General features: G+C 53.8%; 9 protein-coding genes across 9 annotated transcripts; 7 read left to right on the forward strand and 2 right to left on the reverse strand.

The window, feature by feature from the left end:
• Positions 1-1,250: 1,250 nt before the first annotated feature.
• Positions 1,251-2,934, forward strand: ATEG_04989 (uncharacterized protein; the record flags this gene model as incomplete). The annotated part of the gene is made up of 6 exons (XM_001214167.1): positions 1,251-1,522; positions 1,578-1,765; positions 1,812-2,107; positions 2,158-2,466; positions 2,525-2,698; positions 2,746-2,934. 6 exons carry the CDS (start codon positions 1,251-1,253, stop codon positions 2,932-2,934), a joined length of 1,428 nt encoding a protein of 475 aa, XP_001214167.1.
• Positions 2,935-4,639: 1,705 nt separating this feature from the next.
• ATEG_04990 (cytochrome P450) lies at positions 4,640-6,438 on the forward strand (the record flags this gene model as incomplete). The annotated part of the gene is made up of 5 exons (XM_001214168.1): positions 4,640-4,862; positions 4,933-5,789; positions 5,838-5,863; positions 5,913-5,997; positions 6,046-6,438. 5 exons carry the CDS (start codon positions 4,640-4,642, stop codon positions 6,436-6,438), a joined length of 1,584 nt encoding a protein of 527 aa, XP_001214168.1.
• Positions 6,439-7,635: 1,197 nt separating this feature from the next.
• On the forward strand, positions 7,636-8,843 carry ATEG_04991 (glycoside hydrolase family 28 protein; the record flags this gene model as incomplete). Its single annotated transcript, XM_001214169.1, has 3 exons — positions 7,636-7,863; positions 7,914-8,333; positions 8,385-8,843. The coding sequence occupies 3 exons, from the start codon at positions 7,636-7,638 to the stop codon at positions 8,841-8,843; spliced, it is 1,107 nt and encodes a 368-aa protein (XP_001214169.1).
• Positions 8,844-10,745: 1,902 nt separating this feature from the next.
• ATEG_04992 (uncharacterized protein) lies at positions 10,746-11,201 on the forward strand (the record flags this gene model as incomplete). Its single annotated transcript, XM_001214170.1, has 2 exons — positions 10,746-10,753; positions 10,904-11,201. 2 exons carry the CDS (start codon positions 10,746-10,748, stop codon positions 11,199-11,201), a joined length of 306 nt encoding a protein of 101 aa, XP_001214170.1.
• A 775-nt stretch (positions 11,202-11,976) lies between these two features.
• On the reverse strand, positions 11,977-13,783 carry ATEG_04993 (uncharacterized protein; the record flags this gene model as incomplete). Its single annotated transcript, XM_001214171.1, has 6 exons — positions 11,977-12,177; positions 12,225-12,562; positions 12,610-13,064; positions 13,120-13,403; positions 13,461-13,554; positions 13,608-13,783. 6 exons carry the CDS (start codon positions 13,781-13,783, stop codon positions 11,977-11,979), a joined length of 1,548 nt encoding a protein of 515 aa, XP_001214171.1.
• Positions 13,784-14,994: 1,211 nt separating this feature from the next.
• ATEG_04994 (M20 family metallopeptidase) lies at positions 14,995-16,412 on the forward strand (the record flags this gene model as incomplete). Its single annotated transcript, XM_001214172.1, has 4 exons — positions 14,995-15,078; positions 15,134-15,969; positions 16,003-16,130; positions 16,183-16,412. The coding sequence occupies 4 exons, from the start codon at positions 14,995-14,997 to the stop codon at positions 16,410-16,412; spliced, it is 1,278 nt and encodes a 425-aa protein (XP_001214172.1).
• A 239-nt stretch (positions 16,413-16,651) lies between these two features.
• ATEG_04995 (uncharacterized protein) lies at positions 16,652-17,554 on the forward strand (the record flags this gene model as incomplete). Its single annotated transcript, XM_001214173.1, has 2 exons — positions 16,652-16,913; positions 16,965-17,554. 2 exons carry the CDS (start codon positions 16,652-16,654, stop codon positions 17,552-17,554), a joined length of 852 nt encoding a protein of 283 aa, XP_001214173.1.
• Positions 17,555-18,442: 888 nt separating this feature from the next.
• Positions 18,443-20,432, reverse strand: ATEG_04996 (glycoside hydrolase family 32 protein; the record flags this gene model as incomplete). Its single annotated transcript, XM_001214174.1, has 2 exons — positions 18,443-18,563; positions 18,625-20,432. The coding sequence occupies 2 exons, from the start codon at positions 20,430-20,432 to the stop codon at positions 18,443-18,445; spliced, it is 1,929 nt and encodes a 642-aa protein (XP_001214174.1).
• An 827-nt stretch (positions 20,433-21,259) lies between these two features.
• ATEG_04997 (uncharacterized protein) lies at positions 21,260-25,269 on the forward strand (the record flags this gene model as incomplete). The annotated part of the gene is made up of 7 exons (XM_001214175.1): positions 21,260-21,577; positions 21,635-21,853; positions 21,901-22,966; positions 23,151-23,384; positions 23,452-24,421; positions 24,469-24,775; positions 24,823-25,269. 7 exons carry the CDS (start codon positions 21,260-21,262, stop codon positions 25,267-25,269), a joined length of 3,561 nt encoding a protein of 1,186 aa, XP_001214175.1.
• Positions 25,270-25,575: the final 306 nt, after the last annotated feature.

Here is a 25,575-nt window from a genome sequence, read left to right on the forward strand (position 1 = left end):
CGGTTATATACGTCGTCATACTCCTGGATGAAGTTGTCCAGGCTACTGTTACATGATACGAGAACTGGGGCGCCTTGCCCAGCATAGCCGTAATTACAACACGACGATCCCTCGCTCCTCCAGCGTGGCGGTCTCCCCCGCTTCTCCAGGGCATCAGAGGATGGACAACTCATCACGCACAGCCTCGCGCCCGAACTGACGGGACACATATCCAATAGCTGATCGTATTATGAACAAACCCCCTCTTTATGGCAAAGCGATTTAGATGAAGCCGGCTCAGTCCGTCCAACCTCGTGCATGCCCAATATGCAGCTGGAGCAGAGCATACAATCATGGCTTTGCTCAACCCTCCTTTCTGAAGGAGACTTGTGAACTGGAAGACAAGCGGCTCTTACCCAGTGGAGGTCTTAGTACTGAAGTTTCTCCTGCCCTGTCCAACAATAGCCTCTTCCAAAGCCTGGAAAGTCATCTCTCTTTCTTAGCAAGCATAGATCCTTCCACCATCCTGATGTCCACCCGTACCTTTTCGACCACCTCTTCGCTGGACCCGGGTCCAACCAGTCCAACTGGCCGGGCCCCCGTCATCAACATCATCGATGAAGAAGTGACCGGGTATATCCAGAAGGCAAGGCTGGAGGCGCGGTTGCGCTCTATGTTTGGCTACGACATTCAAGTTCGGGTAAGCGATCAGCCCAGCACAGCCTCGGTGGCATCGGCTGACTGAGAGGCGCGAAGCACATCTACGGCCGGTTCCAGTTTGAAGCACCCAGGGTGGTTAACAAGGTGCGCTGACTTTGGTAATCCTATCTACTTGGAAGAGGAACTGACCTTGTCATCGCCACAGGACGAGATTGAGTACGATCCCACCCCTTTCCCTTTCATTGGCCAGACAGACGTAGCCTGCTGACATCCAAGAAGTGATCTTCGCGAGCCTGCGAGGGTGAATTGGGGCTGATTCATGTCACGGAGTGACGGATGAACTCGCTGGGTTGACATGTAACCTTTTGCTTTTTGTTGTCGTTGCAAATTAAACCACATTGCCTTTTCAGCCACGATAGCTGCTGTAACCCTCGTATACCTTGTAGCGCCGCAAGCTCAGCCCGGTCTCTGTGTCGTGCAAGCATCGCCAAGAGTGCCTTGACGAAGCCGCCTTCCGATTGTGCCTTGGGACAGCTCCATTCATCTGGGTTTAAGATAATTCTAGATTCCTTCTAGAAGGACAGAATCAAGCTCGCTCAAGCAGTTTGCTCATGGAATTGGAACTGCACGAACTGCCCTCCGACGGGTTTCCTCTCTCTTCATCTCCGACCGTCAACCAGTCTGATATGACGCCTCCAAGGCCAGACGCCTACGAAGCCGTCCGGCGCCATCTACGCTATCCAGCGTTTGTTTCGCACCCCGAGAAGTCGGACATTTATGTTTTCGAGAATACCTCGCAGGGACATTCCTCCCGCGTGTTTGCGAATAGCGAACTCTTCGAATCGCACCTGATCACCACCCCGAAGCCGGCAGCGCGCGTGGTGTACGTTTCGTCCGACGGCTCCCACATCCTATAATACAGTCATTGACCATCCTAGGTCGATATGTTCTCAGACCTCTGTGGACCCGTTGAAAATCACCGCCCAGGCCATGCAAAGATTGATGAGCGTCTATGATATTGACGCCTCGTTCCTTGACCTTGTTGTTTCCTTTGGCGACAAACCACGCGCCTCCGATGCTGGTCATGGCGGCATGAACGTGAAACGGAGGGAAAATGGAGCATACGGTAATAATCAGCCATGTTCCTCTGGGGCAGAGGGCTAACTGCCTAGACATGCATTACCTCTTCGCATACGCGGAGGGTAACAACAAGGGAGAGAGTGTGTCATGGACGATCCGACAGGTCTGCGTCTTTCACCGGCATGATCCCTCGGGGTCCGGAAACCTGTGGATTCTGCTCCATGCAAACCATGAATCCCGTCTCCAGAAGCACATCCAGCAGATATTGTCCACCAGCCCGCAGGACCTGCTCGGGAAGTGGTCTGCCATGCACCTGACTGTGCAGTCGGCTTACTTGGGAAACTGGCGCTGGTATATACGCAGTCTGAGTGAGAAGATCGAGACAGCAGTGAGTCGAATCCAAGCCATGGTCATGCAGGTGGGCTAAAGCTTCCCCAGATCAACTTCACACTGGCACTTGATCTTCGAAAGCCTGGGACAAAAGACAGCATGGAGGGACTGGGGCCACTGATGAACCAGCAATATCTGCGAGACAAGATCGTGACACTTGCATCGCAAGTGGGTGTGGCTTTGACGACTCTCCAGAGGTTGGACAAGATCAACACGGAATTCCGCGCGCGAGGATTCACGTCTGATCTAGACCATCAGACCGTGGGCGACAGTTTCACGTACCAGATCATGTCGCTCGAAGGGTACCTCAAGAGCGTCGGGGTGCTGGAGCGAAGGGTGCGGAGTATCTCGGACATGGTGCGTCTTCTGCCTTTGCATCTTGCATAGCGAATAGCTAACCAACCACCGTCCATAGTTGCCGGTTGCGCTGACTCTGGAAAACCAAGCGTTGGCGCTGGACAGCCAGAGGCTCACGAATGAAATTAATAACCAGATGCTTGAACTTACAAGCCAATCGTTCGATGAGAATATCACGGTGCGGGTGGTGACGCTCGTTACTTTGATATACCTGCCTGCAAGTTTTGTGTCGGTACGTTGCACTATGTTAGAAGCGTTTCTAAGATCTGACCGAGGTAGACTCTCCTGGGAATGAACCTGTTCGACTTTGACAATTCAAATCATGGCTTTAGTATATCCTATCAGTTCTGGATCTTTGTGGTTATTGCGGTTCCTCTGACGCTCCTGACACTGGGGACGTGGTATTTGCTCACGAAGCGGCGTTTAGAGGAGATGAAAAAGAAAAAACAAGAGAAAGGGATGGTATGATTGAATATGGGTAATCTGTGGGAGACGCAAAGGGGATTTTTGGCTGTCTGACTATATTTTGTTGCGAGATTGTCGATACATTGTATGGTGGTTTAGATCACAAGTTTAAGGCCTAAAGATGAATATGCACTTTGTGGCGGCAGGCATCGATGCTGTGCTGTACAGAGTATACTTCGATATATTATTATCATGGTTGAAGTGCCATGGACCCGACAATATGGATACTGGTCTGAGCGTAGACTCGTCAGGGAAATATATTTCGGTCTTGTCTATTCGAGCAGAACGACACTTTGTACTGAGTACGCAGCATAGATCATTGTCTGACATCTAGAATACTAATACTATACCCATACCAACGTCTCTGTGCACTACTGTACCCCAGGCGACTCCATTCCATCTCATTGTACAATCGGATCAGAATTTTCCAAGTGAGACGGTACGCCTACAACTGTCGGGCCTCCCAAGACGATGATCACCGCCTGGAATGATCCATTCTGGAGATGCAGAGTACTGTGGGGATTCCTAGATGGCTAAAAATGCCAGTCCAGCAATATCGTCCCCTTATGGCAATTGCAGAGCGACGTATCGTTCAGGGGCGGAATGCTCCGGTAATGCGATAGCGCAGTATTGCAGACGAAAGGGGAATCTATTGCGCGTTTCCGTTTCCCTACATCCTCTCCCATTCTGGTGCCTCTTTTGGTTCTTTTCCAGATGAAGAGGTCTCAAGCCCAGCTATCCAGGATGTGAATTGTTTTTGTTCATCTTCTTCGGGATGCATTGATCTCTGGGTGGATCCGACATGCCGGAACAGTGGATACAAAACAATATCGATCAACATCCGCCGGGAGGAGAATCCAGCCAAACAGAGCAGGCTGTTTATTAGCTGCAGGACGAGTTCATGCGAGAACATGCAAGCGTCCAGCCAGCCCGTTTGGTCGGGATCGCTGCTCGCATGGATCGGATATCACATGAAACACTTCAAAATAACTACTATTGGGGCTGTCGGGGATCTGGTTCAAATCCCGTAGAAACAGCAAGATCCACCATCAGACCACCTCTGAATCATGAAACTCCCCAAGAGGAATCTGGCTCCATGACAGGTGACAGCTGGGCCATTCGACATGGTAATTTAGGGTTCGTCAGCGCATCCTTCGAGACCGCGAAAAACATTCCGTCGCTTCGATCCACGGCGTTGTCAGGAGGTCCCAGCAGAACTAGACTAGAGTCTAACGACAATAGTTCCTCCGTTAGCGGCTGGTAATCAAGGAAATCCCGCCTTTCCGGGCGTCCATCGTCGTCGACTGGCTGATGCCATCGACGCAGGTGGAGCAACGCCACGCCCAGGCCACACTCTTCAGACGACAATGGCCTTCGTATCCGACAATCCCGTCTTTGCTGAACTTTGTCGGAGCTGTCATTGGGAGCATGGAAAAGGTCATGGCTCCACTGGCACCTATCTCAGCCCGTCGTGCTGGGAATCGTCAGTTGGCCTGAGCACCCGCCCTTCCGTCGGCCATCACCACGGGGGGCAGCCGGAGGAGGAGTAGTGAAGAAGACTAAGGCGGATTGGAAAAGTGGAAACTAACACCGCCGGTATATATACCGACACGAATAAAATTCCCCCTGCGTCCCCTTGCGGCCCCCCCCTCGATATCGTGGGAATCTCTCCCCGTCCGTCGTCCTCCGTTACGATCACCACCTCACCATGGAGTTGTTGCGTCTGCTCCTGTCGCATCCGTACGTCACGGCCGCTGCCGTGACGGTGGGATATCTGCTGTCTGCGGCGGTCTATCGTCTGTGGCTCTGTCCGATCGCCCATTTCCCCGGGCCGCGGTTGGCCGCGTTGACGGTGATGTATGAGTTCTACTGGGATACGATTTGCTGTGGGCAGTTTACCTTTCATATCGGCGAACTGCACAAGAAATATGGTGGGTGCATGGATAAGCCTTTCTTCTCTCAGATACTATTCAGATATTAACAGCTTAATTCCTCCTGCAGGCCCCATTGTTCGCATCAGTCCGACCGAACTGCACGTCAGTGACCCGGACTACTATGAAGTGATCTACTCCCGCGACAGCCCGCGCAACAAATACAACTACTACCAGCGCACCTTCAACGCGCCCTTGGCCCTGATCACCGCCGAAGACCATTTCCGCCACCGCTTGATCCGTTCGCATATGAATCCGTTCTTCTCGACGATGCGCATCCGCCAGCAGGAGCCTGTCCTCAGGGCCCTGATCAACAAGCTTTGTGGCCGCCTGGAGGAGTGGAAGAACACCGGCAAGCCGCTGCATATCGAGCACGCCCTGACCTGCTACACGACGGACGTGATCACCGACTACACCATGGGCGAGGGTTATCACTACCTCGACGAGCCCGACTTCATCCCGCAGTGGTACCACACCCTCACGGGGACGGCGCGAACGCTGGTCTTTATCCGCCCGGTTGCGTTCCTGCTGCCGCTGCTGCTGGCCATGCCAGAGTCGGTGACCGCGTGGCTGAACCCGGGCATGGAGCTGTTCTTTGATTTCCAACGCCGCTGCCGCAAGCTCATCCATAAGATCGCGACTGACCACCTTGAAAAGGGCTCGCATGCCGTCGACCAGAAAGGCCGGCTGACCCTCTTCGACGATGTCCTCAGCAGCGACTTGCCGGAGCAGGAAAAGAGTGAGGCCCGGTTGGCGCAGGAGATGCAGATTCTCGTGTCGGCCGGCGCCGAAACCACTGCCAAGGCGATGACTTATATTTTATTCTACCTCCTGGACAACCCGGAGCTGCTCAAAAAGCTGAAGGCGGAGCTGGAGCCTCTGGGCCCAGATCCGGCGTTGATCCAGCTGGAACAGCTGCCTTATTTGGTGGGTTAGCATGATTCTGATGCGAACACCTTGCTAACGGCTCGACAGACTAGCGTGATGCTGGAGGGAATTCGGTATGATCTCTCCCTCTGTATGATCGTGTCTGATACTGACGGCCTGTAGTCTTTCATATGGAGTGACTGCTCGTCTCCCTCGAATCGCACCATACAACGCGCTCAAGTACAAGGACTGGACCATCCCTCCTGGAGTGAGTTCTCCCTCCCCACTGTTTGAAAACTGTATTGACATCCGATAGACGCCGATCAGCATGAGCTGTCTTCTGATGCATCACGACGAATCGGTCTTCCCCGACTCCTACCGCTTCGACCCCGAACGATGGACCGACCTGACCGAGCGCAAGCGGCTGGAGAAATACATGGTCGCGTTCTCGAAGGGGTCGCGACAGTGTATCGGCATGCAGTATGTTCCCAATGCTCCTCGCATTCGTACTCGTGTAGGCCGTATGGGGTACGCTAACATCGCTAGTCTTGCTCGGGCCGAGATCCTCATGGTCATCAGCACCCTGCTGCAGCGTTTCGAGTTCGAGCTGTATGAGACCACTGTGGAGGACGTTCGGGTGAAACACGACATCTTCATTCCGTTCACGAAGCTCGACAGCGAAGGCGTGCGAGTCTTGATCAAGGGCTGAGTGTCTGAGCACTGTGGTGAGTGTCATGCATTGGTTAGTTGGTGACTGGGGGGTTGGTTTCGATTGAATACCTAGTATTTTCAAGGCTGGCCTGACTCGAACATAATACCCCTTAATCAGATGGCTGTTGAGCGTTCTGTGCAGTTTAGCAATCCAAATATATCCCGAAAGATCATTATGCATTGTCGTCGTTCTAGGGAAATTAGAAACGCCCGGTGTCTGACACGACCCACTCCACAGGTCGAGCTCGATTCTTGAAGTCACTCTGGAACTCATTGCATTCAATGTCTGAAGAATCCGCACAGATGTAGGGGACAGTCAGAAGACTGTCATGCCATGCATGGCTCCAAAACGGTACTAATTAATTTCATGTCTTCAATATGAACCGCCTGCACAGGCAGCAGCATTCGGACATCTGCCGAATGTACTACGGAGTACGGAGGAGTTCTCCATTCTCTAACTACCCCTGAATAAGACACGAACATGGAGACCCTCTCCATGTGTCTCGGCCATAGCTCCCAGTACGCCATAGTTCACGGTAGGTTCGGATCTATGCAGCGCCATCAACCCTTGGCCCATTTATCTTGAATGAACGACATCGGCTTCTACCGCCCTACCCGGACTTCCCGAGAATTTTCCACCAGATAGATGCAAGAAGTATCGCCCAGTGGAGATTTTTCTCCGACTGAAACAATGTGAAACAGTTCATGCAGTGTTTAGGGCTGAATCCGGCCATCGCGTTCTGGATGCTGGCTGACTCGTCGATCCACTCAGAGCATCTAATCCGAGGGTGGGACCCTTAAATGATACAGGAATCCAATCCCCACTAGACATCGGTATTATTATTATCTATGTCGCCAGGGTCCGGGGCACCCACTACGCCGCATGGCGGTTAGAGATTGATATGGAGGAGGAGAAGTCTGTGGGCCTCTCTGAACCACATACTGCGAATTCCACCAATGGCTCTCATAATCATTGAAGAGTGATGGAGCTGCTGGAGGGTCCGTAGGGACAAGCTCCAAATGGGAAGCTTAGCGGGGAGGTATTTAAAGTCCTACATCTGGAGCTGCAGTGCCTTCGAGGCCAGACCGCATCATTCCTTTCTGCATCTGTATTTCCTAACCTCTATTCTGTTGACCAGAACTTCACTCTTTTGACTGTTCTTTGTTCTGTTGACCAGAACATCATTCACTCACTATGCATTCCTTCCAACTTCTCGGACTGGCTGCGCTGGGCTCCCTCGTTGCCGCCGCTCCGTCGCCGTCCCGTGTGTCGGACCTGACGGAGAGGTCCTCTTCCTGCACTTTCACCGATGCGGCCAAGGCCAGCTCGAGCGCGTCCAGCTGCTCCTCCATCGTCCTCAAGGATATCGCCGTCCCTGCGGGCAAGACCCTTGATCTGTCCCATGTGAAAGACGGCACCACCGTAAGCCTAGCACCCAGCCCGCAGACGTTCAACGCTAATACTTGTCCCAGATCACCTTCGAGGGCACCACCACCTTCGGCTACAAGGAATGGAAGGGCCCTCTGATCCGCCTGGCCGGTAAGGACATCACCGTGACCATGGCGAAGGGCGCTGTTATCGACGGTGAGGGCTCTCGCTGGTGGGACGGCAAGGGCACGAACGGCGGCAAGACCAAGCCCAAGTTCCTGTACGCCCACAAGCTCGAAGACTCGACCATCAAGGGCCTCAACATCAAGAACACCCCCGTGCAGGCCATCAGCGTGCAGGCCAACAACCTCCACCTGACCGACATCACCATCGACAACTCGGACGGTGACAGCAAGGGCGGCCACAACACCGACGGCTTCGACATCAGCGAGAGCAACGGCGTCTACATCAGCGGCGCCAACGTCAAGAACCAGGACGACTGCATCGCCATCAACTCCGGCAAGGTGAGTGCACGCACCACGAATTCTTCGTGCGCCTGTAGCTGACAAGTGTAGAACATCGAGTTCACCGGCGGCACCTGCTCCGGCGGCCACGGCCTCTCGATCGGCTCCATCGGCGGCCGCGACGACAACACCGTCCAGGGCGTCAAGATCACTGACTCCACTGTGACCAACTCTGACAACGGCATCCGCATCAAGACCATCGTCGACGAGACCGGCTCCGTCAGCGACGTCACCTACTCCAACATCAAGCTCTCCGGCATCCACAAGAAGGGCATCGTCATTCAGCAGGACTACAAGAACGGTGGTCCGACCGGCAAGCCCTCCAACGGTATTCCCATCAAGGATGTCACCGTCGACGGAATCACCGGCTCCGTGGATAGCAAGGCCACCCCTGTCTACATCCTCTGCGGTAGCGGTAGCTGCTCCGACTGGACCTGGAAGAATGTGAAGCTCTCCGGCGGAAAGTCGAGCAGTGAATGCAAGAACCTCCCTTCGGGTGTGTCTTGCTAAGTGATTGCTGTTGGCTTGCGGGTAATGGGCTTATGGGCTTATAGAGCGCAAAGGGTTCATTGTTGTAGCTAGTTTTCTTCACTGAGGTCGGTCAATTGATGGTTCAGGCATATCCAACGGTCGCAATTATAATTCACACCTCTTATTTAATAAAGACTGAGTTGATTGTGTGTCGCCAGCAGTGAAAGACATTATTGTGAAGCTAGGGAAGCAGGTATATAATCGAAGATTTCCTTTGCTTGACATCTCCTAGAACGATTATCCTATACGATATACATGGAGGGAGATTCTTCATTGGCTTTCCACACAAGGCCAACATATAGAATATCGATATACGGGGACTGGAATCTGCAGACAGAAAGATGACTTCCTCAAGGTGCCAATAGAGCCGCCAGGCGTCGGGTTTCTCTATCCTTACATCTGCTGCTGCACCCGCTCATCGCAATCTTTTTCTTTTTTATACCCTCGTTAATTCCCATATACCCATACTTCTATATATCATCCATCACAACTGATCCGTGCCGACTCGAAAGCATCCATGAGCTTCGGTTGGCAAAGAGTTGAGAACGGAATCCGGCCGGACGGAAATCGTCCTTGCGCTTCCTACGAACCTCCATGACAGAGACTGATCGAACTAGGTAACCTGGAAGATCTGACCCATCGGGACGCCCTCGGCCAGCAGCTGCAGAACGTCTACGCGACCATGGCCGCCGCCGGTGCCACGTCTGAACGAGCCATTGTGGTGGAAGATAAGGGCCCAGGGGCTTGTGTATGAGTTAATGCCTACACCATCTCTGCATATGCTGACCATGTTGCCACATAGCGGTGAATAGCACGCAGATGGGCGGCCAGTGCTTTACCTCCTAGATCTCGGTCAGTATCATCCGGTTATATGCTGTAGATATGGCTAACTGATGCCAGCTGCGGAAACATGTTCGCAATGCCCATCGTACCAATGATGGAGCTCCAAGAGACGCTAGATCTCCTGTTCCGACCCACCTTGCTAGCGAGGTTCTTTTGACCTGGTTATACGGCTTGCATTGGTTTTGACGTCGTCGAATAAACACGGATCTATTTCGGCCTAGCTGGATGAGCGGATCTGGGACCTGCACGCGCGATATAAACAACTTGCTATCGTCAGCGGGGAGTATTCTTCACGCCTGCGACTCATGCACCTCCGACCGGGGACATCTCAACGGCAACAAGTATCAGAAATAAGGGGGGCTCATAGGTGAGAGCAGAAGAGAAGAGAAAAGCCGACGACGGAGGATGTTCCTGTGCATTCTCGGTATCGTCTGGAGGCTGTGGTTGAATTTCACTCTGAATGCGTCCACAGATCCATAGTAGCATGGATCTGGAAGGTCGGTAAGTCCATATTCTCCCCTGTGAATCGGGTCAAATACCAACAAAGAATAGCAGACCGTAGCCCAACGGCGACTCCACCATTTGAGACCTCCCAGACAGCAATGACAGGCATAAACACAGGACGACACAATGAAGGTAGCGAATGCGAACAAGGAGAGAAGCAAACAGGGACAATGGAAACGATCCGTGCGTCTTAGTAGGTCGGTATCACATACACCGTTCCGCACCATATTCCCCGAACCGGTCCAAGGAAATGAGGTAGAGTGTCTCCGCCGATATCTTTGCTAGGCGAAGTTCGATCATAAGTCTCTTCGGATCGCGGATCAGCGGGTGTTTCTCATTTCTTCCAGAAAAGTCATGCAGCTAGCAGCTGCAGTGGAGAGTACCCATATTCGTCCGGCAATAAGCGCCTACTTACGCATTCCAAGCTTTCCATAGCATCTCAGAGGTTCGGCTTCGAGTTTGCCGAAGCACGATCACTCCACACCCGAAGCTGGTTCCTAGATCCGCCGACAGCTGCGATTCAGCGATCACAAGATGGATACGTGAGAATCAGCTGCGGATTCTATTGCTGACTCGGTGTATTTGCCCTGTTAGCCTGTTCCTCGGGTGGGTATTGAGAAAGAGGTTGTCCACATCCAACATGAGCATGGCTTTGGCGGATAGAGTGAGCAGTGAAGGCTATTTCGTACAAGAGCTCGGGCGTATCGGTCCACCTTTGCGGGGGCCTTCGCCCGCGTCGTGGCGGATGAGGCACATGCGATTAAAACAGTACGCACCCGCAATCACCAGGCGGTCGCCCTCCTCCGGGCCGATAACTTTTGGGGCCTTACCGCGACGCCTATATGGAACCGCCCTATCGACCTCTGTGGGTACCTAGTGCAGCTCTACTGGGACGGGGCCACGGAGGAGAACCCTACAGGACGGCTCGACCGCGACGCGGTCCTGGTCGAATATCTCGCGTGGGTTTCCGCAGACGACGCCGCAGGATGACGATCCACCATACGGCTTGCTGGCCCCCCAGCGCCTGGCGGTCCTCGCCGGGCGCGGGGACATGACGGCCCGGCAAGGCCTGATCGTTCTGCCAATAATTCTAAAGATGGTGTGTTTGGCGCGGGACACTGGCGACCGAATGGAAGTTTCGCCCATGGGCGAAACCGCGGGATACGTGCGCATCGGCAGTGAGATTCCCCCCCCCTGGCCGTGACGACGATCAGGCTGACGCACACGGCCGAAAGCCGGGCGTTCCATCGGGAGGCCTTCCTCCGCATCATCACCGTGGCGGGGCTGAAGCCCAAGCGGGAGGTCCAAAGCCACCAGCAGTATTTATAGAGAGCTGCCAGATTGCTCTGTATTCGACTGCAAATTTAATCTACATTTGATGGTGGAGTTGAGCATAGATAGTGTCTTGCCTTGGTGCCAACACTTATTAGGTCCATCAGCTTGTACTCCGTATCGACCATGTGGATCGTTCCACTCGCAGTTCCACATAGATCGATGCAGGGACGATTGATCATTGAAACCGCACCTGCAGTCTAGTTTGGGAGGGTGAGGTTGAGTTAAGGAATAGCCGCAACGCCCTGAATCATGATCGATGTATATTGTCCACTTAGTCTCTTCCTGGCTGTTCTACTGAAGACAGCTAAACACAGATGCTTTTATCTGGTCCAAGCCATCACGAATAGGTGCCTGCAATGCAGGCATCTGATTATATCCAGAGGCAATATACAAAGCATGTCGCAAATCAATTATATACGTTAGAAACTATTTACATAAGGTACCGGAAACTCTCTATCTCCAGGTCGGTCTTGTTCGACAATCCCTGGGCCTGCTCTTCCTCCTCGGTCAGCTGCGCCGGCGGACCATACAGCGCGTCGCGGCGACGATTCTCGAAGATGTAGTACCCCAGCAGGCAAAGAAGGAAGAACGCGCCAAAGGCCAGGCCCGAAATAGCGGCTTTCATACCGGTCTACCCTCATTAGCTTCATTCCTGATCCAATTCTGTAGCGAACTCACCGGATAGCTAGGCTCCTCGCTGTCAATGAAGAACTGCGGCCCGACGATATTTCCAACGCAGTACGCCACGAACAGTAGACCGCTGGTCACACTGCGCTTCGTGAACCCAGCGACGTTGGAGCTGATGATACTCAGCGACAGGGGAATGTTGGCCGCAAAGACCGCGCCCAGCGACAGTCCCGTCAGCCGTCCCTTTTGGTTGTCTTCGTCCAGCTGCCAGACCAGCAGCATGCCCACCATCGAGACCACCGTGTTGAAAAACATCATCAGGATCCGGGTCCTGGGGACGAAGGTGGCGACCCCCGCGCTGATGATGAGGAAGACGACCTGGGCTGCACCTAAGGGCATCTGCATAAGGAGAGACCGGATTTGAGAGAAGCCGAACCCGTTGATGATGATGGATGAGAACTAGCTTGCGGGTTATTGAAATGTCCAGGAGAGTTGAAGGCAAGGAAAGACTCAGGGCTTACACTGGTGACACCTCCGTTGCAGAGGTTGACGCAGAACGTGTACAACACTAGGAACCATGTTTGCGGGTCGCGGATGGCCAGCCACGCCTGACTCCATTTGAAGGCACCCTCGTCCATCACACCCGTCTTGTTCTTCAGTGTGCGCTGGATCGCGATGGCGCGCTCGTGTTTCGTCAGGAAGATGGCGTTTTTCGGAGAGTCAGGCAGGAGGAACACCATCCAGAACGACATGCCGGCGGTGATGGTGCCCAGCACGATGAATAGGAGCTGCCAGCTGTTCACGGCGGTGTCTTTGACTGATCCGATTCCGTAGGCGACGACGCCCCCGACGACGGTCGAGATGGAGTTGCCGAGGAACCAGGCAGCTTGTCTGTTGGAGGAGACTCGGTCAGAGGGGATCCACGTCACCATCTGTTAGGACATACCTCGCAGGCTGCTCTTCACGCTTGTAGAACATTCCGGTAATCAAGGAAAACCCAGGAGCAATGGCTGCCTCTCCCACCCCCAGGAAGAACCGGGCTGCCACCAGTCCCCCAAAGTTCTTTACGGCGGCATGGCACATCAAGACGCCGCCCCAGACGAGCACCGATGCCGTGATGTACTTGCCGATGGGCAGACGGACGATGAGGTAGCTGCTCGGCCAGCTCCATGCAAAGTATCCGAAATAAAACACGGCCGAGGCCCAGGGGTATTGTGTTCCAGTAAGGCCCTATAGTTCCGTTAGGATCTAACACGGGGATGGCTACATCGAATAGAAGCCACCTACCAGATCTTCTCGGATGCCGAATAGTGTCGCCTGGCTCAGGGCCAGCTTGTCCATATACTGCATCATGTAACAAAGACCCATGACGGGGATCAAGCTAGGCAGGTTAGCATCGATAGCAGGTTGTAATGTCCAGGACAATCAACCTACATCATATCCAACTTCCACAACACCCTCCGCTGTTCCTCTGGCGTAGCCTCGACCTCCAGCATCTGTCCTAGGTCGACATCGCGAGCCAGCGATGCCTCAGCCCTGAGCTTCAGATCATCCAATGCATTTTCCACCGGCGGTGGCCCCGTGGGGACGTTGCTTGGTTGCTTCTCCATATCGGCTTGTTGATGGCGTCTTTTCAGACGTGAAGAAAACCACGCCATATCTCTCAGGCCGAGCGAGCTGGAGTCTTATATCACCGGGGAGGATGGGAGATCATCGGCAAATAGTGGCGGACTCGACGCGCCGCAATCAGAGCTGGCCCAGCGGAGGAGATTCAGGAGGAATTCCGCACTCGCATGCTGATCCAAAGTCTTTTTCCTTACTCCCCGTCGACACTGAGTCGAAAGACGCCGAGCATTGCAGTTGCCTCCCCTAATGCGATCATGGCTATCGGAGCCGTGGCGATGGGTCCCCTGCGGAATGTGGCCTGGTGGTCCGGGCGTGCTGCGCCGTGGGTCAGTCAGGGCTCCATAGCCCGGACGCCCAATAACGCCGGCGCATTCGGTCGGCAAAGGAACTGGAAATCCCAGCGTGTCCACCATGGCGTCCCGGAGTGTCCCAAAGTGTCCGTAAGTGCTGGCCCGGTCGGCAGATCGGCCAATGCCAGATAGAGCTCGGCAAATCCCAACGCTAACGCTTGTTTATCAGCCACGAAGAGTTTATCAAGGTGGACCACGACGACGATGAGAGCGTGCCAGAGGGACCACTGTTCTTCCCCCACAGATTCGATCGTGCGGAGAAGACTCGTCTGGAAGCCTGTGTTGGTCGACTCAAGAGCCAGCGTGGATTTAATACCCACTTGACATCCCCACCTTTGCGAGGCATTCGGAGGATGAGGACGTTCTTACCTGCCGAGGACTGTAGACAGGAAGGTAGTGCTGTCAATCTTCGTGATATCCCCGTGTTATTCCCCTGATTAGATTACCGATGGGCGTCGTTGGTCATCGATTGCCGTCCTTTACTAACGGTCCAACGTCATCTTTTGCCTGATATGGGGCCTTGTTTGCGGGGTGCATGCCCCGGAGGCGACGTGCATGGTGTAGTTGGCGATCTGTCCTATCAGGAGGATGACCAGTATCCGGGGATATCTTTTGTTGTATCCATATCTGCCGAGGGGCGGAAATGATACCGTGGATTCACCTGGGGGAGGATAGATGGAGGCGTCTCATATATGTTGACGTATGCCAGTTTTCCGAGTTGGCCATCACTCGCTCAGCCAACTCCTAGATACAGTCATCATCGAAGAGCATTCATTAGGTTGCTCGACTTAGGAATAAGCCCCAGAATCTACTTGACAACACGGAATAATCTCTTGAAGTACATCATGATGAACATTGACGAAGTCAAGGCATCTGTCGATGCAGCATTGGCCACTGCCAATGCTTCCCTCCGCGAGCTCAACAGACAGGTATAATTCTTTGTCATCACTCTCGCAGAGACGAGCTAACTCGCTAACGACATAGATCTGGTCAAACCCTGAAACTGCGTATCAAGAACACGGGGCTCACAAAGCCATCTGCGATTTTCTTGAAGCACTGGGGTTCACTGTCACTCGGCATGCATACGGACTGGACACTTCGTTTGAAGCTACCAGTGGATCTGGGGGCCGTCTAATCAACTTCAATGCCGAATATGACGCTCTACCAGACATTGGTCATGCCTGTGGCCATAACTTGATCACCACAAGTAGTGTTGCGGCGTTCCTAGCTTTGTCGGCCGTGCTGAAGCAGTACAACATCCCCGGCCGCACGCAGCTCTTGGGGACGCCAGCCGAAGAGAATGGCGGTGGTAAGGCCAAACTTATCGATGCTGGAGCGTACAAGGGCGTCGATATCTCTCTCATGGCGTATGTCTACCGTCCCCTCTCTGCATACAAAACTAATCATTTCAGTCATGCGGGCCCCAAGAAGCTCTTCCCAGGCGTCGTTTGCGACGGTGTGGGTGGCGTGTTGATGAATGCGCGGAAGGAAATTCACTGCGAATTCTTCGGCAAGAGTGCTCATGCTGGAGGGAATCCTTGGGCGGGCATCAACGCCTTGGACGCCCTAGTCACATCCTACAACAATGTTGCTGTGCTGCGTCAACAGATGCAACCTGATGAGCGTGCCCACTGCGCGTTCCTGGATGTACCGAAGGTGGCCAACGTGATTGCATCCTACACCAAAGCCTACTGGCAAGTCCGTAGCCCGACCATGAAGGGCTTGAACACGTTGATGGCCAAGGTGCGCAATTGTATTGAAGCCGGCGCATTGGCTACGGGGTGTGAGGTGAAGATTGTCGAGTACGTCTACTCCGACCGGTGTGTTGGCAACCAACTAATGACTATGTATAGGAATGAGTTGTACACGGATATCAAGATCAACGACACATTGTGTGAACGCTACAGCGCACATATGGGCAAATACGACCGAAACGTCCTCAAGCGCCATGAGAAGGTTCTGACGGGCTCTTCTGACATCGGTGGGTTCCACTGCCTCTCCATAGAGATGCATGTCTGTGCTAATATATGTAGGTAACGTCTCTTATATCCTTCCCACCCTCCACACTATGTTTGGAATCCCTGCAGATGACGGTTCCTTCCCTCATCATCCTTCGTTCGCCTCGGCGGCTGGCACGGATGATGCTCACGAAGAAGCCGTCATTGTCGGCAAGTCGTTGGCTCTCATCGGCTGGGAGATGATCACCGACGATCAACTGTTTGAGCAGGCGAAGAAGCAGTGGCAGGAAGCTATCCAAGAATAGGTATAGAGACGATATACGGACGTTATAATTATGACTATATTTACTGAACAGTCTCTTTTATTGTTATCGGGTTGTCTTCAAGGTTTGCTGTATCCGAGCCGGGCGATGATGCAATAGACTTGAGCCACGGCAATATTCGAATCCCCACAGTAGCAGACCAGACTTCATAATTGTAATCGATTTGCATGGCCTAACCTCGCTTCTCATTGATAAGTTGAGTGACTGTCTCTCTGCTCAACATGACCGCGCCCATGCAATACCGAGACGATGTCGACCTCAGCACGAATGTCCGGCAGCTCTCATGCAAGCCCCAGATCCAGCCCTTCGCCGGCCGTATTGGGGGTAATCAGGGGCTTGTTCTCGATCGACACGACCCAACGAACGCGGACTATCTGAAGAAAGTCCCTGACGCAGCGCCATTGATGACCTTCCGAGAGGCATGGAATCTCCAAGGCTTCGCAGACCCCAACTTGTACAGATTCAGCGTGGTGGAATGTGTCGGTATCTCAGCCTTGGGCACATGAATAACATACTCGTGTCTAACAGTATAAGGGACGATGATGCTTTCTTTTATCACCGCCTGGGCATCCGCCACCCCTGCGTCCGCCCCCGAAGTCACCCCAGGATCAACGGGGGTATTCGGCACCCCGGAGTTCCTGGGACCGTTATTTGGAGGCATCTGCAACTGGTTGTTCTTGACGCTTTTCATATTCACGTTTAGTTCCGTCTCAGGCAGCCATCTGAACCCGACCATCACGCTCGCCACCTTCTTCGCGCGATTGATATCCCTCCCTCGGACCGTGCTCTATCTCGGCAGCCAGATACTAGGAGGTGCGTTAGCCGGCTGGATGCTGGAATCGGCCTTCGGATCGGATGAATACCTGGTCGGGGGGTGCACCATCGATACGAACCTCGTCCCCGTCCGGGAGGCGTTTGTTCTGGAGTTCATCTGCTGCCTGACCTTGATCTTCCTCTCGTTTGGCGTAGGGCTCGATCCACGACAAGTTCAGGTGTACGGCGCAGCCCTGTCGCCGTGGCTTGTGGGTATGGTCCTGGGGGTGGTCAGCTGGGGGTCGGCGTATACACGGAAAGGATACGCAGGCGCTTGTAAGACTTTCGCTCCAGACAGCCACTTACACTGATCGTGTCAGCAGCATTAAACCCTGCGCGATGTTTTGGGGTGTATGTCGGGTCGGAATTCCCGGGTTATCACTGGATTCATTGGGTACGTATACACCGGTGGATTCTGGACTGGCTGCGCAAGGCTGATGGGATCAAGGTTGGGCCCCTAGCGGCTGCCATTGGCCATGGGGTCGTTTATTATATAGTACCTCCATGGCGAGCATGATAGAGCATGGTAGATAGGGGTGTAGATACGAAGACCTAGATGAGGAGGGTATTATTTGTACAGGGATACAGCTCAGGCACCTCATAAACTGCCTTCCCTCGTGGATAACGCATAGCATGATGATCTCGGCCCGTTTTAACTGCGACTGTACATACAGAGATGGCTGTAATGATGATTATTCCGTACGCTGGCCCCTCGCACTCTGTGGATTGTGCCAGACGGAAATATGAAACCGTCCCAGCCAAGTAGGCTGTGCCTTAGAATCCAACTCACATAGATCGCAATACAGACAGATGCTTCCATCTCAATCTTAGTGATGCTTAAAGCCAATTTGCATGTTTAACGTTGATTCCAATGCAGTATTCAAAGACTGGATATCAGACTTACGCCAGCACCGGTGGCATGTTTAGAACGTGATTATATTGAATAAAAACAGCGCTCCTGATTAATAGCCCTGAGAGGTAGTGGGCAGACCCTCCGTATTGTAACATGATTAGATTAGAGCCCTCATAATAACCTCTCTGCAAATGCAAGGCCATTGATCTCAAACATAAATACCCCGAAATCCCGAGGAGATCACGTATGATCTCATTTGTGCCTAGCTACCATGTTCCAAACGTGGAACTCCCGTGTTGAGCTCCTATGGCGAGAGCCATCGAACTGCGTGGCGCATGCCGAGAGATTACCTCTCGCGCTCGGGGTAAGCATCATACAAACCATCAAATATTCTGATATTGCTGAACGTCACCTCTTCCTCCCCATTATGGAAGAAGCTAATCTCATTCGAATAACTGTACCAAGGCCTGTTTTGTATATAAAGTAAGCTCGTGCCCAGTAGCGAAAATATAACCAGGGATTACCTACCGAACCCAAGTAGAGAGCGCAAATCGCGAATTAGCATACACCTCGAGCATGGAGTTGTCAACCACAATAGTGAGATCCAACGTTTCCATATGCTCATCATGATGATCCGACTTTTCGCCGTCGTGGTGGGAGCATTTCTTATGCTTGCATTTGCAATGCTCGCCACAAATATCGAACAACCGCAAACGTCCAGCTTCGGGGGAAGTACCCATTCCAGACGTAGTTTCAGATGCGGCACTCGTGTGACTGCGATCGATAATAATAGATTCATTCGAGAATTGGTAGTATATCGTAGTATACTCCTCATCAGATGACAGGATTTGGAAGCCGGATTGAAGTTCCGAGTCTCGCGCCGACGACGGGAAGGACAGCTGCGCCTCGAGGACGAAGAATCTGGAAGAAGGCGACTGTTCAAAGGGAATAATGGCGAAGTCTGCGAGCGTACGCTCATCTTCAGTAAAGGAATCAGTCTGCGTCATTGCCGCGTATGTTTCTCTCGCAATGTCAATCCCGAGCGTCTGGAGCTCAACACAGTGGCCATCAGATCCGTCCTTTACAAGCCAGGAAGCCTCCTCTTCTTGCACGAGCTCATTGTTCACCACATCCGGGATGATCTTTACACTCAGCTCGCGTGGGAGCAGGAGGGCGTTGTGCCATCCCTGCTGGGCATCAGGGAAGCCTGTTGCTGCTCCGAACTCGTCCTGATTTAACCAGATATATGAGATGAAGCGGTCTGGCGCGCCACTCTGCTGTGATGGCTGGGTATCCTTCGGCAGGACCTTTCCTGCCCCCGCATAGGCTGCTTGACCCCAATCCAAGGCACCGGCCATGCTTGGAGTGAAAGTCACATTGCCGTCATCGCTTGTTGAGATGCTGCCTGCCGCCCACAACTGGGCGTGCATGGAAGTGACCGATGGTTGGATAGGAGCATACGCACCCTCCACGCCCAGTGTCGCGAAAGTCTCGCCGTCAGGGTTATATCCCATTTCATCGAGACCTAAAAAGTTCACCGTCTCGAAGTTGTAACCCCAGCGCTTGGCCCAGTAGCCATCGCCCCAGGTCGAGTTAGCTGGCTCCTGCCACCACTCGCCGAGGTAGTCCCACTCGTCGAAGTCGGGGTTCTCGTTTCGGTAAAGGAACACTCCGGGCCCGACATCATGGACGCCCCCCGAGACGACCGCATACCAAGTCCCGTCGGCGCTGTCGAGAGTGCTATCCAATGGTCCACTCTGGAAAACATACGGATCGCGAAAACCAGTAACATCTAACCCAGCAGGAGGTTCGGGAATGACGGGCGGCTGATCCAACTTGGTAAAGCTGTGCCCCTGGTCGTAGGTGACAGCTAGAGATTGTGACTCGCTGCCACGAGTGTAGGGAAGCGTCCAATGGATCGGGAGTGAGGACACAGAGGTATAGAACAGTGTAGGCTTATCATCGACGCCAATTGGAATAACCGAGCCATCAAAAACTGCCACGGGGTCATTGGCACCCCCAGCAACGATGGTGTAGCCACCTCCCGGGTTCACATCGTAATAGTAAACCAGGTCGGCCGTCTGGACAGCCGAAATCCCAGTTCCATTGTGTAGGAACCCGACATGAAACAGGCCGGTTTCAGGATCAGGGAAATGTGCACAAGGATCGCCAATCTGTCCAGCCGGTGGGAGGACATGGATTTTGGGCCTCCAGGTCTCAAACAGTGAGCCGCTGGGGAGGGTGGACAGGTCTGGTGGTGGCTCATTGTAGTCCTGCGCTGCGGCGCTGGCCACCAGACTGGCGACTAAGCCCATCCGTGTCACTGAGGATTTCATGGTATGGAGAGACGAGAATATCCGGTCGTACTGCTACACGCGTCCAGACGATTCAGTGGGAAGCCATCTAGTATAAGTACCCAAGGCTCCTTGTTTGTGTGTCATCCCATGGGATCAGCACTCAACCAACATTCCCAAGGAGACATACTTCGGAGGCATCGACTATCCATAAACATTCCAGCACAACCCCCCTTGCGGAGTCTCTTTCTCTCTTTTCAACGCGCAATGGAGTCAAGAGTCTCTGGTCATCCTAGAAGTCCTTTTTATTGGACTTGGTCAAACCTGCTCCTCCGGATGAATCACTCGCATCCAAGTCTTTCTTCCGAGGCTGCCAATACACGGGTATAAAGACAGCTAGATTAGCGCTATTGATATATATGTCCGGTACACCCTTCCCCCGCCCCCAAAAGGTATGGCTGAGGGAATGTAGCTTTGGAGAACAGAACGGTCGATTACATTGCGTTGCAGCAAGGGAAAAGTGACAGGAGGTGGACGCATGCTAAGCCGGCCGGTCTATCCAAATTAAGCCTCTGTGATACTTCTCCAGGGGTTATGGTTGAGTATGTACATTTCTGGAGCCGTGCAAGGGAACCACTCACCGCTCTATTGCTCCTCCTTCATCCGAAGTTCCCCAACCACCCCAGTCTGCGCATTCGTCCCACCGGCTCCTCATGTGGCTGTCGCTGGCGGACTGGAGATGTTCTACTATGTGCTACCGCTAGCTCGCAAGCTTGCGCGCAGCTCACACTGCTCGTTCAGTCTACCTTTTAGAATAGGGTACGCCCCGTCCGACTAGCCCTGCAGCTTACGACTAAGCCCCCTTCACCATGCGAGCGTACAGCACACGAGAAACCCTTTTTCAATTCACCCGCGGCCGATTCCTCACCGACGAAGCCAGTGAATTGGCCAAGAGATACATCCGTTTTGCCGTGGATGAGCTCGCCCGCTTAGCTGTTCGGGCTGCAGAGGCGGCAAGTAATGGGCCGCGAACGTGTATTGGCATTGAAAAAATGGCCGACGGAATGCACAATAAGGCTATACGCTTCACAATGGACAATGGCTTCCAAGCAGTGGGCAAAGTCCCGAATCGGAATGCTGGGCTTCCGCACTTCACCACTGCCTCGGAAGCCGCTACAATGGACTTCGTATGCATATCTTCCCTTCTTTGCGGTGGCTCTTCACGAAGTGTTAACATTAGATAGATGAGAAAAGTCTTCTGTACGCCAGTTCCCAAAGTTCTTTCGTGGAGTTCTTCGACCGACAACCCTGTTGCGGCGGAGTACATCCTCATGGAGAAAGCACGCGGCGTGCCACTGAGTAGCCTGTGGGACAAACTTGGCGCGCCGGTCAAGTTCAAGGTGCTCGAAAAAGTCGCCTCCTACCAGGAGCGCTGGTCCCAGATTTGCTTTCACAGTATGGGAGTCTGTACTACCGAAGTGACCTTGACCCGTCAAGTCCCATCCTCCAGTACACGGATAAAGATGGCAATCACGCTGTCGATGAGAGGTTCGCTGTTGGACCTTCGGTGAGTCGGCAGAATGTCGATGATGGCAGGGCAAAGTTGGATTTTAACCGAGGCCCCTGGGATACCGTAGACACTTATGAGCGGGCAACTGGAGAGCGCGAAGCTTATTGTATCAAAAATATGGAGCAACTGCCACGATCTCCCATTGCTATTCACTATTTGGGGACGTACCAGCCGTCGCGCGAGACAAAGCTTTTCGCGATCGAGAGCTACCTCAAAGTGGTCAATTTCTTACTCCCCGAGGACGAGGACATATCAGCGTCCTGCATCTGGCATGACGACTTGCATGTCGAGAATATCTTTGTCAATCCAGAGGATCCAGCAGATATATGCGACTTTATTGATTGGCAATCTACAGAGCTCGCCCCGCTATACCATCACACCATCGAACCGTATATCCTAGACTACAATGGCCCACCACTCGAAGGCCTCCTCGACCGACCAAAGCTCGCCGACGTCAAAGCGCTGTTCCAGGATGAACACGACCAAGCAATTGCAACCCGCAAAGCGGAGTCCTTATTTACTACCATGTCTCTGCTCGCGCTTTACAGATATCTCCTGCACAAAACGATGCCCCGGTTGTTCAAGGCTCTCGAGTTCCGGCAGACCGACTGCTTCGACTTACTTCTGTTCGCCCGGAACCTTCTGGTCGACGGCGAGGCTACCTACCTCGGACTCCTAGCCAAGCAGCAAGAGGAGAATTGGGCTGGTGTCTCGAGGATATCGAGGAGTGGAACAAAGACACCGCTTACGTTCTCGCACGATGTTCTCCAGAAGATCAAACGTGACAGCGCAGGCGCGTCGGCCGCAATGGCGATGATGGGAGACGTGCAGCGCATGATTGGCAGCCAGTATTTCCAGGGCCGGGGGTTGGTGAGCCACGCGCAATTCGCGGAGCTCGAACGAATCCTCCCCACGGCGAGAGATGACTTTGTGCGGACGCATGCGCGCAACGAGAAAGAAGAGCAGGAGCTCTCTGGCGCGTGGCCTTTTGCTGTACCGGAACGCGGTGCGAAAAGAAAGGTAATAGCTTAAACCACCAGGCTCATCTGAAGTGACAGACTAAGCCTCGGGTGAAGGCATCGCTGTAGTCCACTTTTACGTCAATACATAATCTCCTCGCATCTTGAAATGGGTATCAGCGACAGAGATGTCAGGGATGCATGTATAGATGACTAATCCTACTGACTCAGTCGGCGGCTCCCCTTCCCTTTGCGGCAATCCCGCCCGCCGCCTCTTCTCGTCATTCTTTTTCCGCCGTGTACTCCTCCTCCTCTTCCTCTTTTCAAGACTTCTCACAATCTGCTGCCTGCCCTCTCACGGCGTCACATCTCCCTCTAGTACTCATGTCTGCCCCCTGATCGGTCCTTCCCAAGACTGGGCCTCTCAATCCATGTCGGGTCGGAACGCCCCTCGCTCGAAGAACGGTATGTGCCCGTCTTTCCCGCGGGATACTCGGTATCGCTCAACGATGCTAATCCCTCGGTGGACTAGGCTGCAGTACATGCCGCCGTCGCAAAGTGAAATGCGGTGAAGAGCGGCCTGTCTGTCAGCGCTGCTTCAACCTGCGACTCAACTGCGAGTGGGGGGTTCCTGTCAAGCGCGGGAAAGCGGCCGCTCTTGTACGCCATATACAACCCGCGCAGCCGCGATGGTCGACGCCGAGTGATCTGGCGCCGACGTCGGTTGTTGCTGTCCCTACTCCAGCCACGGCGGTATCCCCAGGCGTGATCTTTCATGCGCCGCACGCGAGCGTCCCCGCGGACCTGTGGCATCCCGCGCCTTCCGGAGACCTGACTCCCATCTCGACTGACGCCGTTTCTCCCGCAGGCTGGCCCTGCTTTTCCCAGTACCCGCAACCGCCTCCGTCTCCTCTATATCCATCTCTGTCGACCTCCGAGATTGCCTGCGCCAATTCCCTGGTGCTCTCCGAGCATGACCAAAAGTACTTCCAGTTCTTCCCCTCCTCGTCGGTGGTGTTCTATTACATGAAACCGTGGCAATGGAGTAGCTTCTGTTACCTGTATCAAGGTCCGGCTGCGTCCAACAAGGTCATTATGCGCATGATCCTGGCGCTGTCAGCCAGCGATATGCATCGTCAGGGGTTGGTCGTACGGTCCCCGGGCCGCCCCACGGCTGAAGATCATGCCCGATTTCACTATGGCCATGCCGTCAAGGAATTCCGCCAGCTGTTGGAATCCCCGAAGCGAGAGCTGTCGACAACGGAACTCGAGATGATCTTTGCTACCATGTTCCTCATGGTCACCTACGAGTGGCAGTATGGGAACTGCGTGCACCATCTCCAGTTGCATCTACAAGGAGTAAGATCCTTGTTGGAGTCCCATCCGGAGTTGTTCCAGATCAAAGATGTGACGAACGTCTTGTTATCCATGGATGCGGAACACTCGGATGATTCGGTGCCGCGCGTGTCGTTCATCCCGGAGCAATTGCTCCTCTGGATCCTGTAAGTTGGCGCCCATCATGTGGCGATGACGTCTCTGACCGGAACAGGTATATCGACGCGAGCTGTCGTCCCATGGGCATCACCGAATCTCTCTACGACTATGTACTGAAAACCGGCAACCCCGCCCTTCACCCCGACCGTCTGCACCGCTGCGCCCGCCTGTGGGCCCGATGTTTCTGGGGGAAGCAGTACCCCGATCACCAGGTCTCGGATGACATGGAGAATTACCGCGCGCTGGAGTTGCTGCATGTTGGATTCACGTTACGATACCGGACCTTGAAACTACTTACGGACGGACCCCCCAGCGACCACGAAATCGAGGGACTTTTCAAGGAGCTCATGTCAGTCCACGACGTACGTACTCCACTTGATCAGCCTCCGGCCATTGCTAACCATCACAGCGATATTCCGACCTTTTCCTGACGGCCAAGTTTTCCGGTCCCGCATCCACGCGCCGCACCCTGAACACTATCAACATGGGAGTGGCGACCTTTTACGCGCAGCTGCTCTTCCACCGCCGCCTGCTCCGCCCGCACCAACCCCCCGCGACCGTCCACCGACATGCGCTGACCAACATCATCGAGATCACGCACAAGCAGTACGCGTCGGATCCGCAGCTCCTCCGTCGCCTGCACTGGCCGGTCGTGATGGCGGTGATCGAAACCGACGACCCCGTACAACGCGACTGGCTGCGTCTGCGCCTGCTAGAACTGCGCGACTACCACGCGGAATATCGCTGGGCGAACGACATCGCCGAGGAGGTCCTGGCTCGACAGGATGCGAGCCAGGGGGAGTATGCCAATCTGGCGGAATTGCTGCGCGATTCTACCAAAGCCAAAGCCACCTAATGTTACGACATGACGGAGCGTTCGATGCCTTCCTTGTATATAGCTGTATACGATAGATGTTACAATAATATCCCACGGACTTGACTTGGTCCTACTTGTTCTCCAGGAAATACGCATCGTACGCCACCTCGCCCTTGGCGCGGGTCGCGCGTCCAACAATGACCCGGTTGTTCATCCAGCGGTACCGCTCATGTCCCGTCTCGATCTTAACATGCAGATGGAACCAGTACGAGTCGGGGTCGACGCCGTCGCCGTCCATGAGTGCCTTGAGGACTTCCGGCGGACCCGCCCTGGTCCCTTCGGTTC

Source organism: Aspergillus terreus, genomic scaffold (assembly GCF_000149615.1).
Source record: "Aspergillus terreus NIH2624 scaffold_7 genomic scaffold, whole genome shotgun sequence".
Taxonomy (NCBI): Eukaryota; Fungi; Ascomycota; class Eurotiomycetes; order Eurotiales; family Aspergillaceae; genus Aspergillus; species Aspergillus terreus.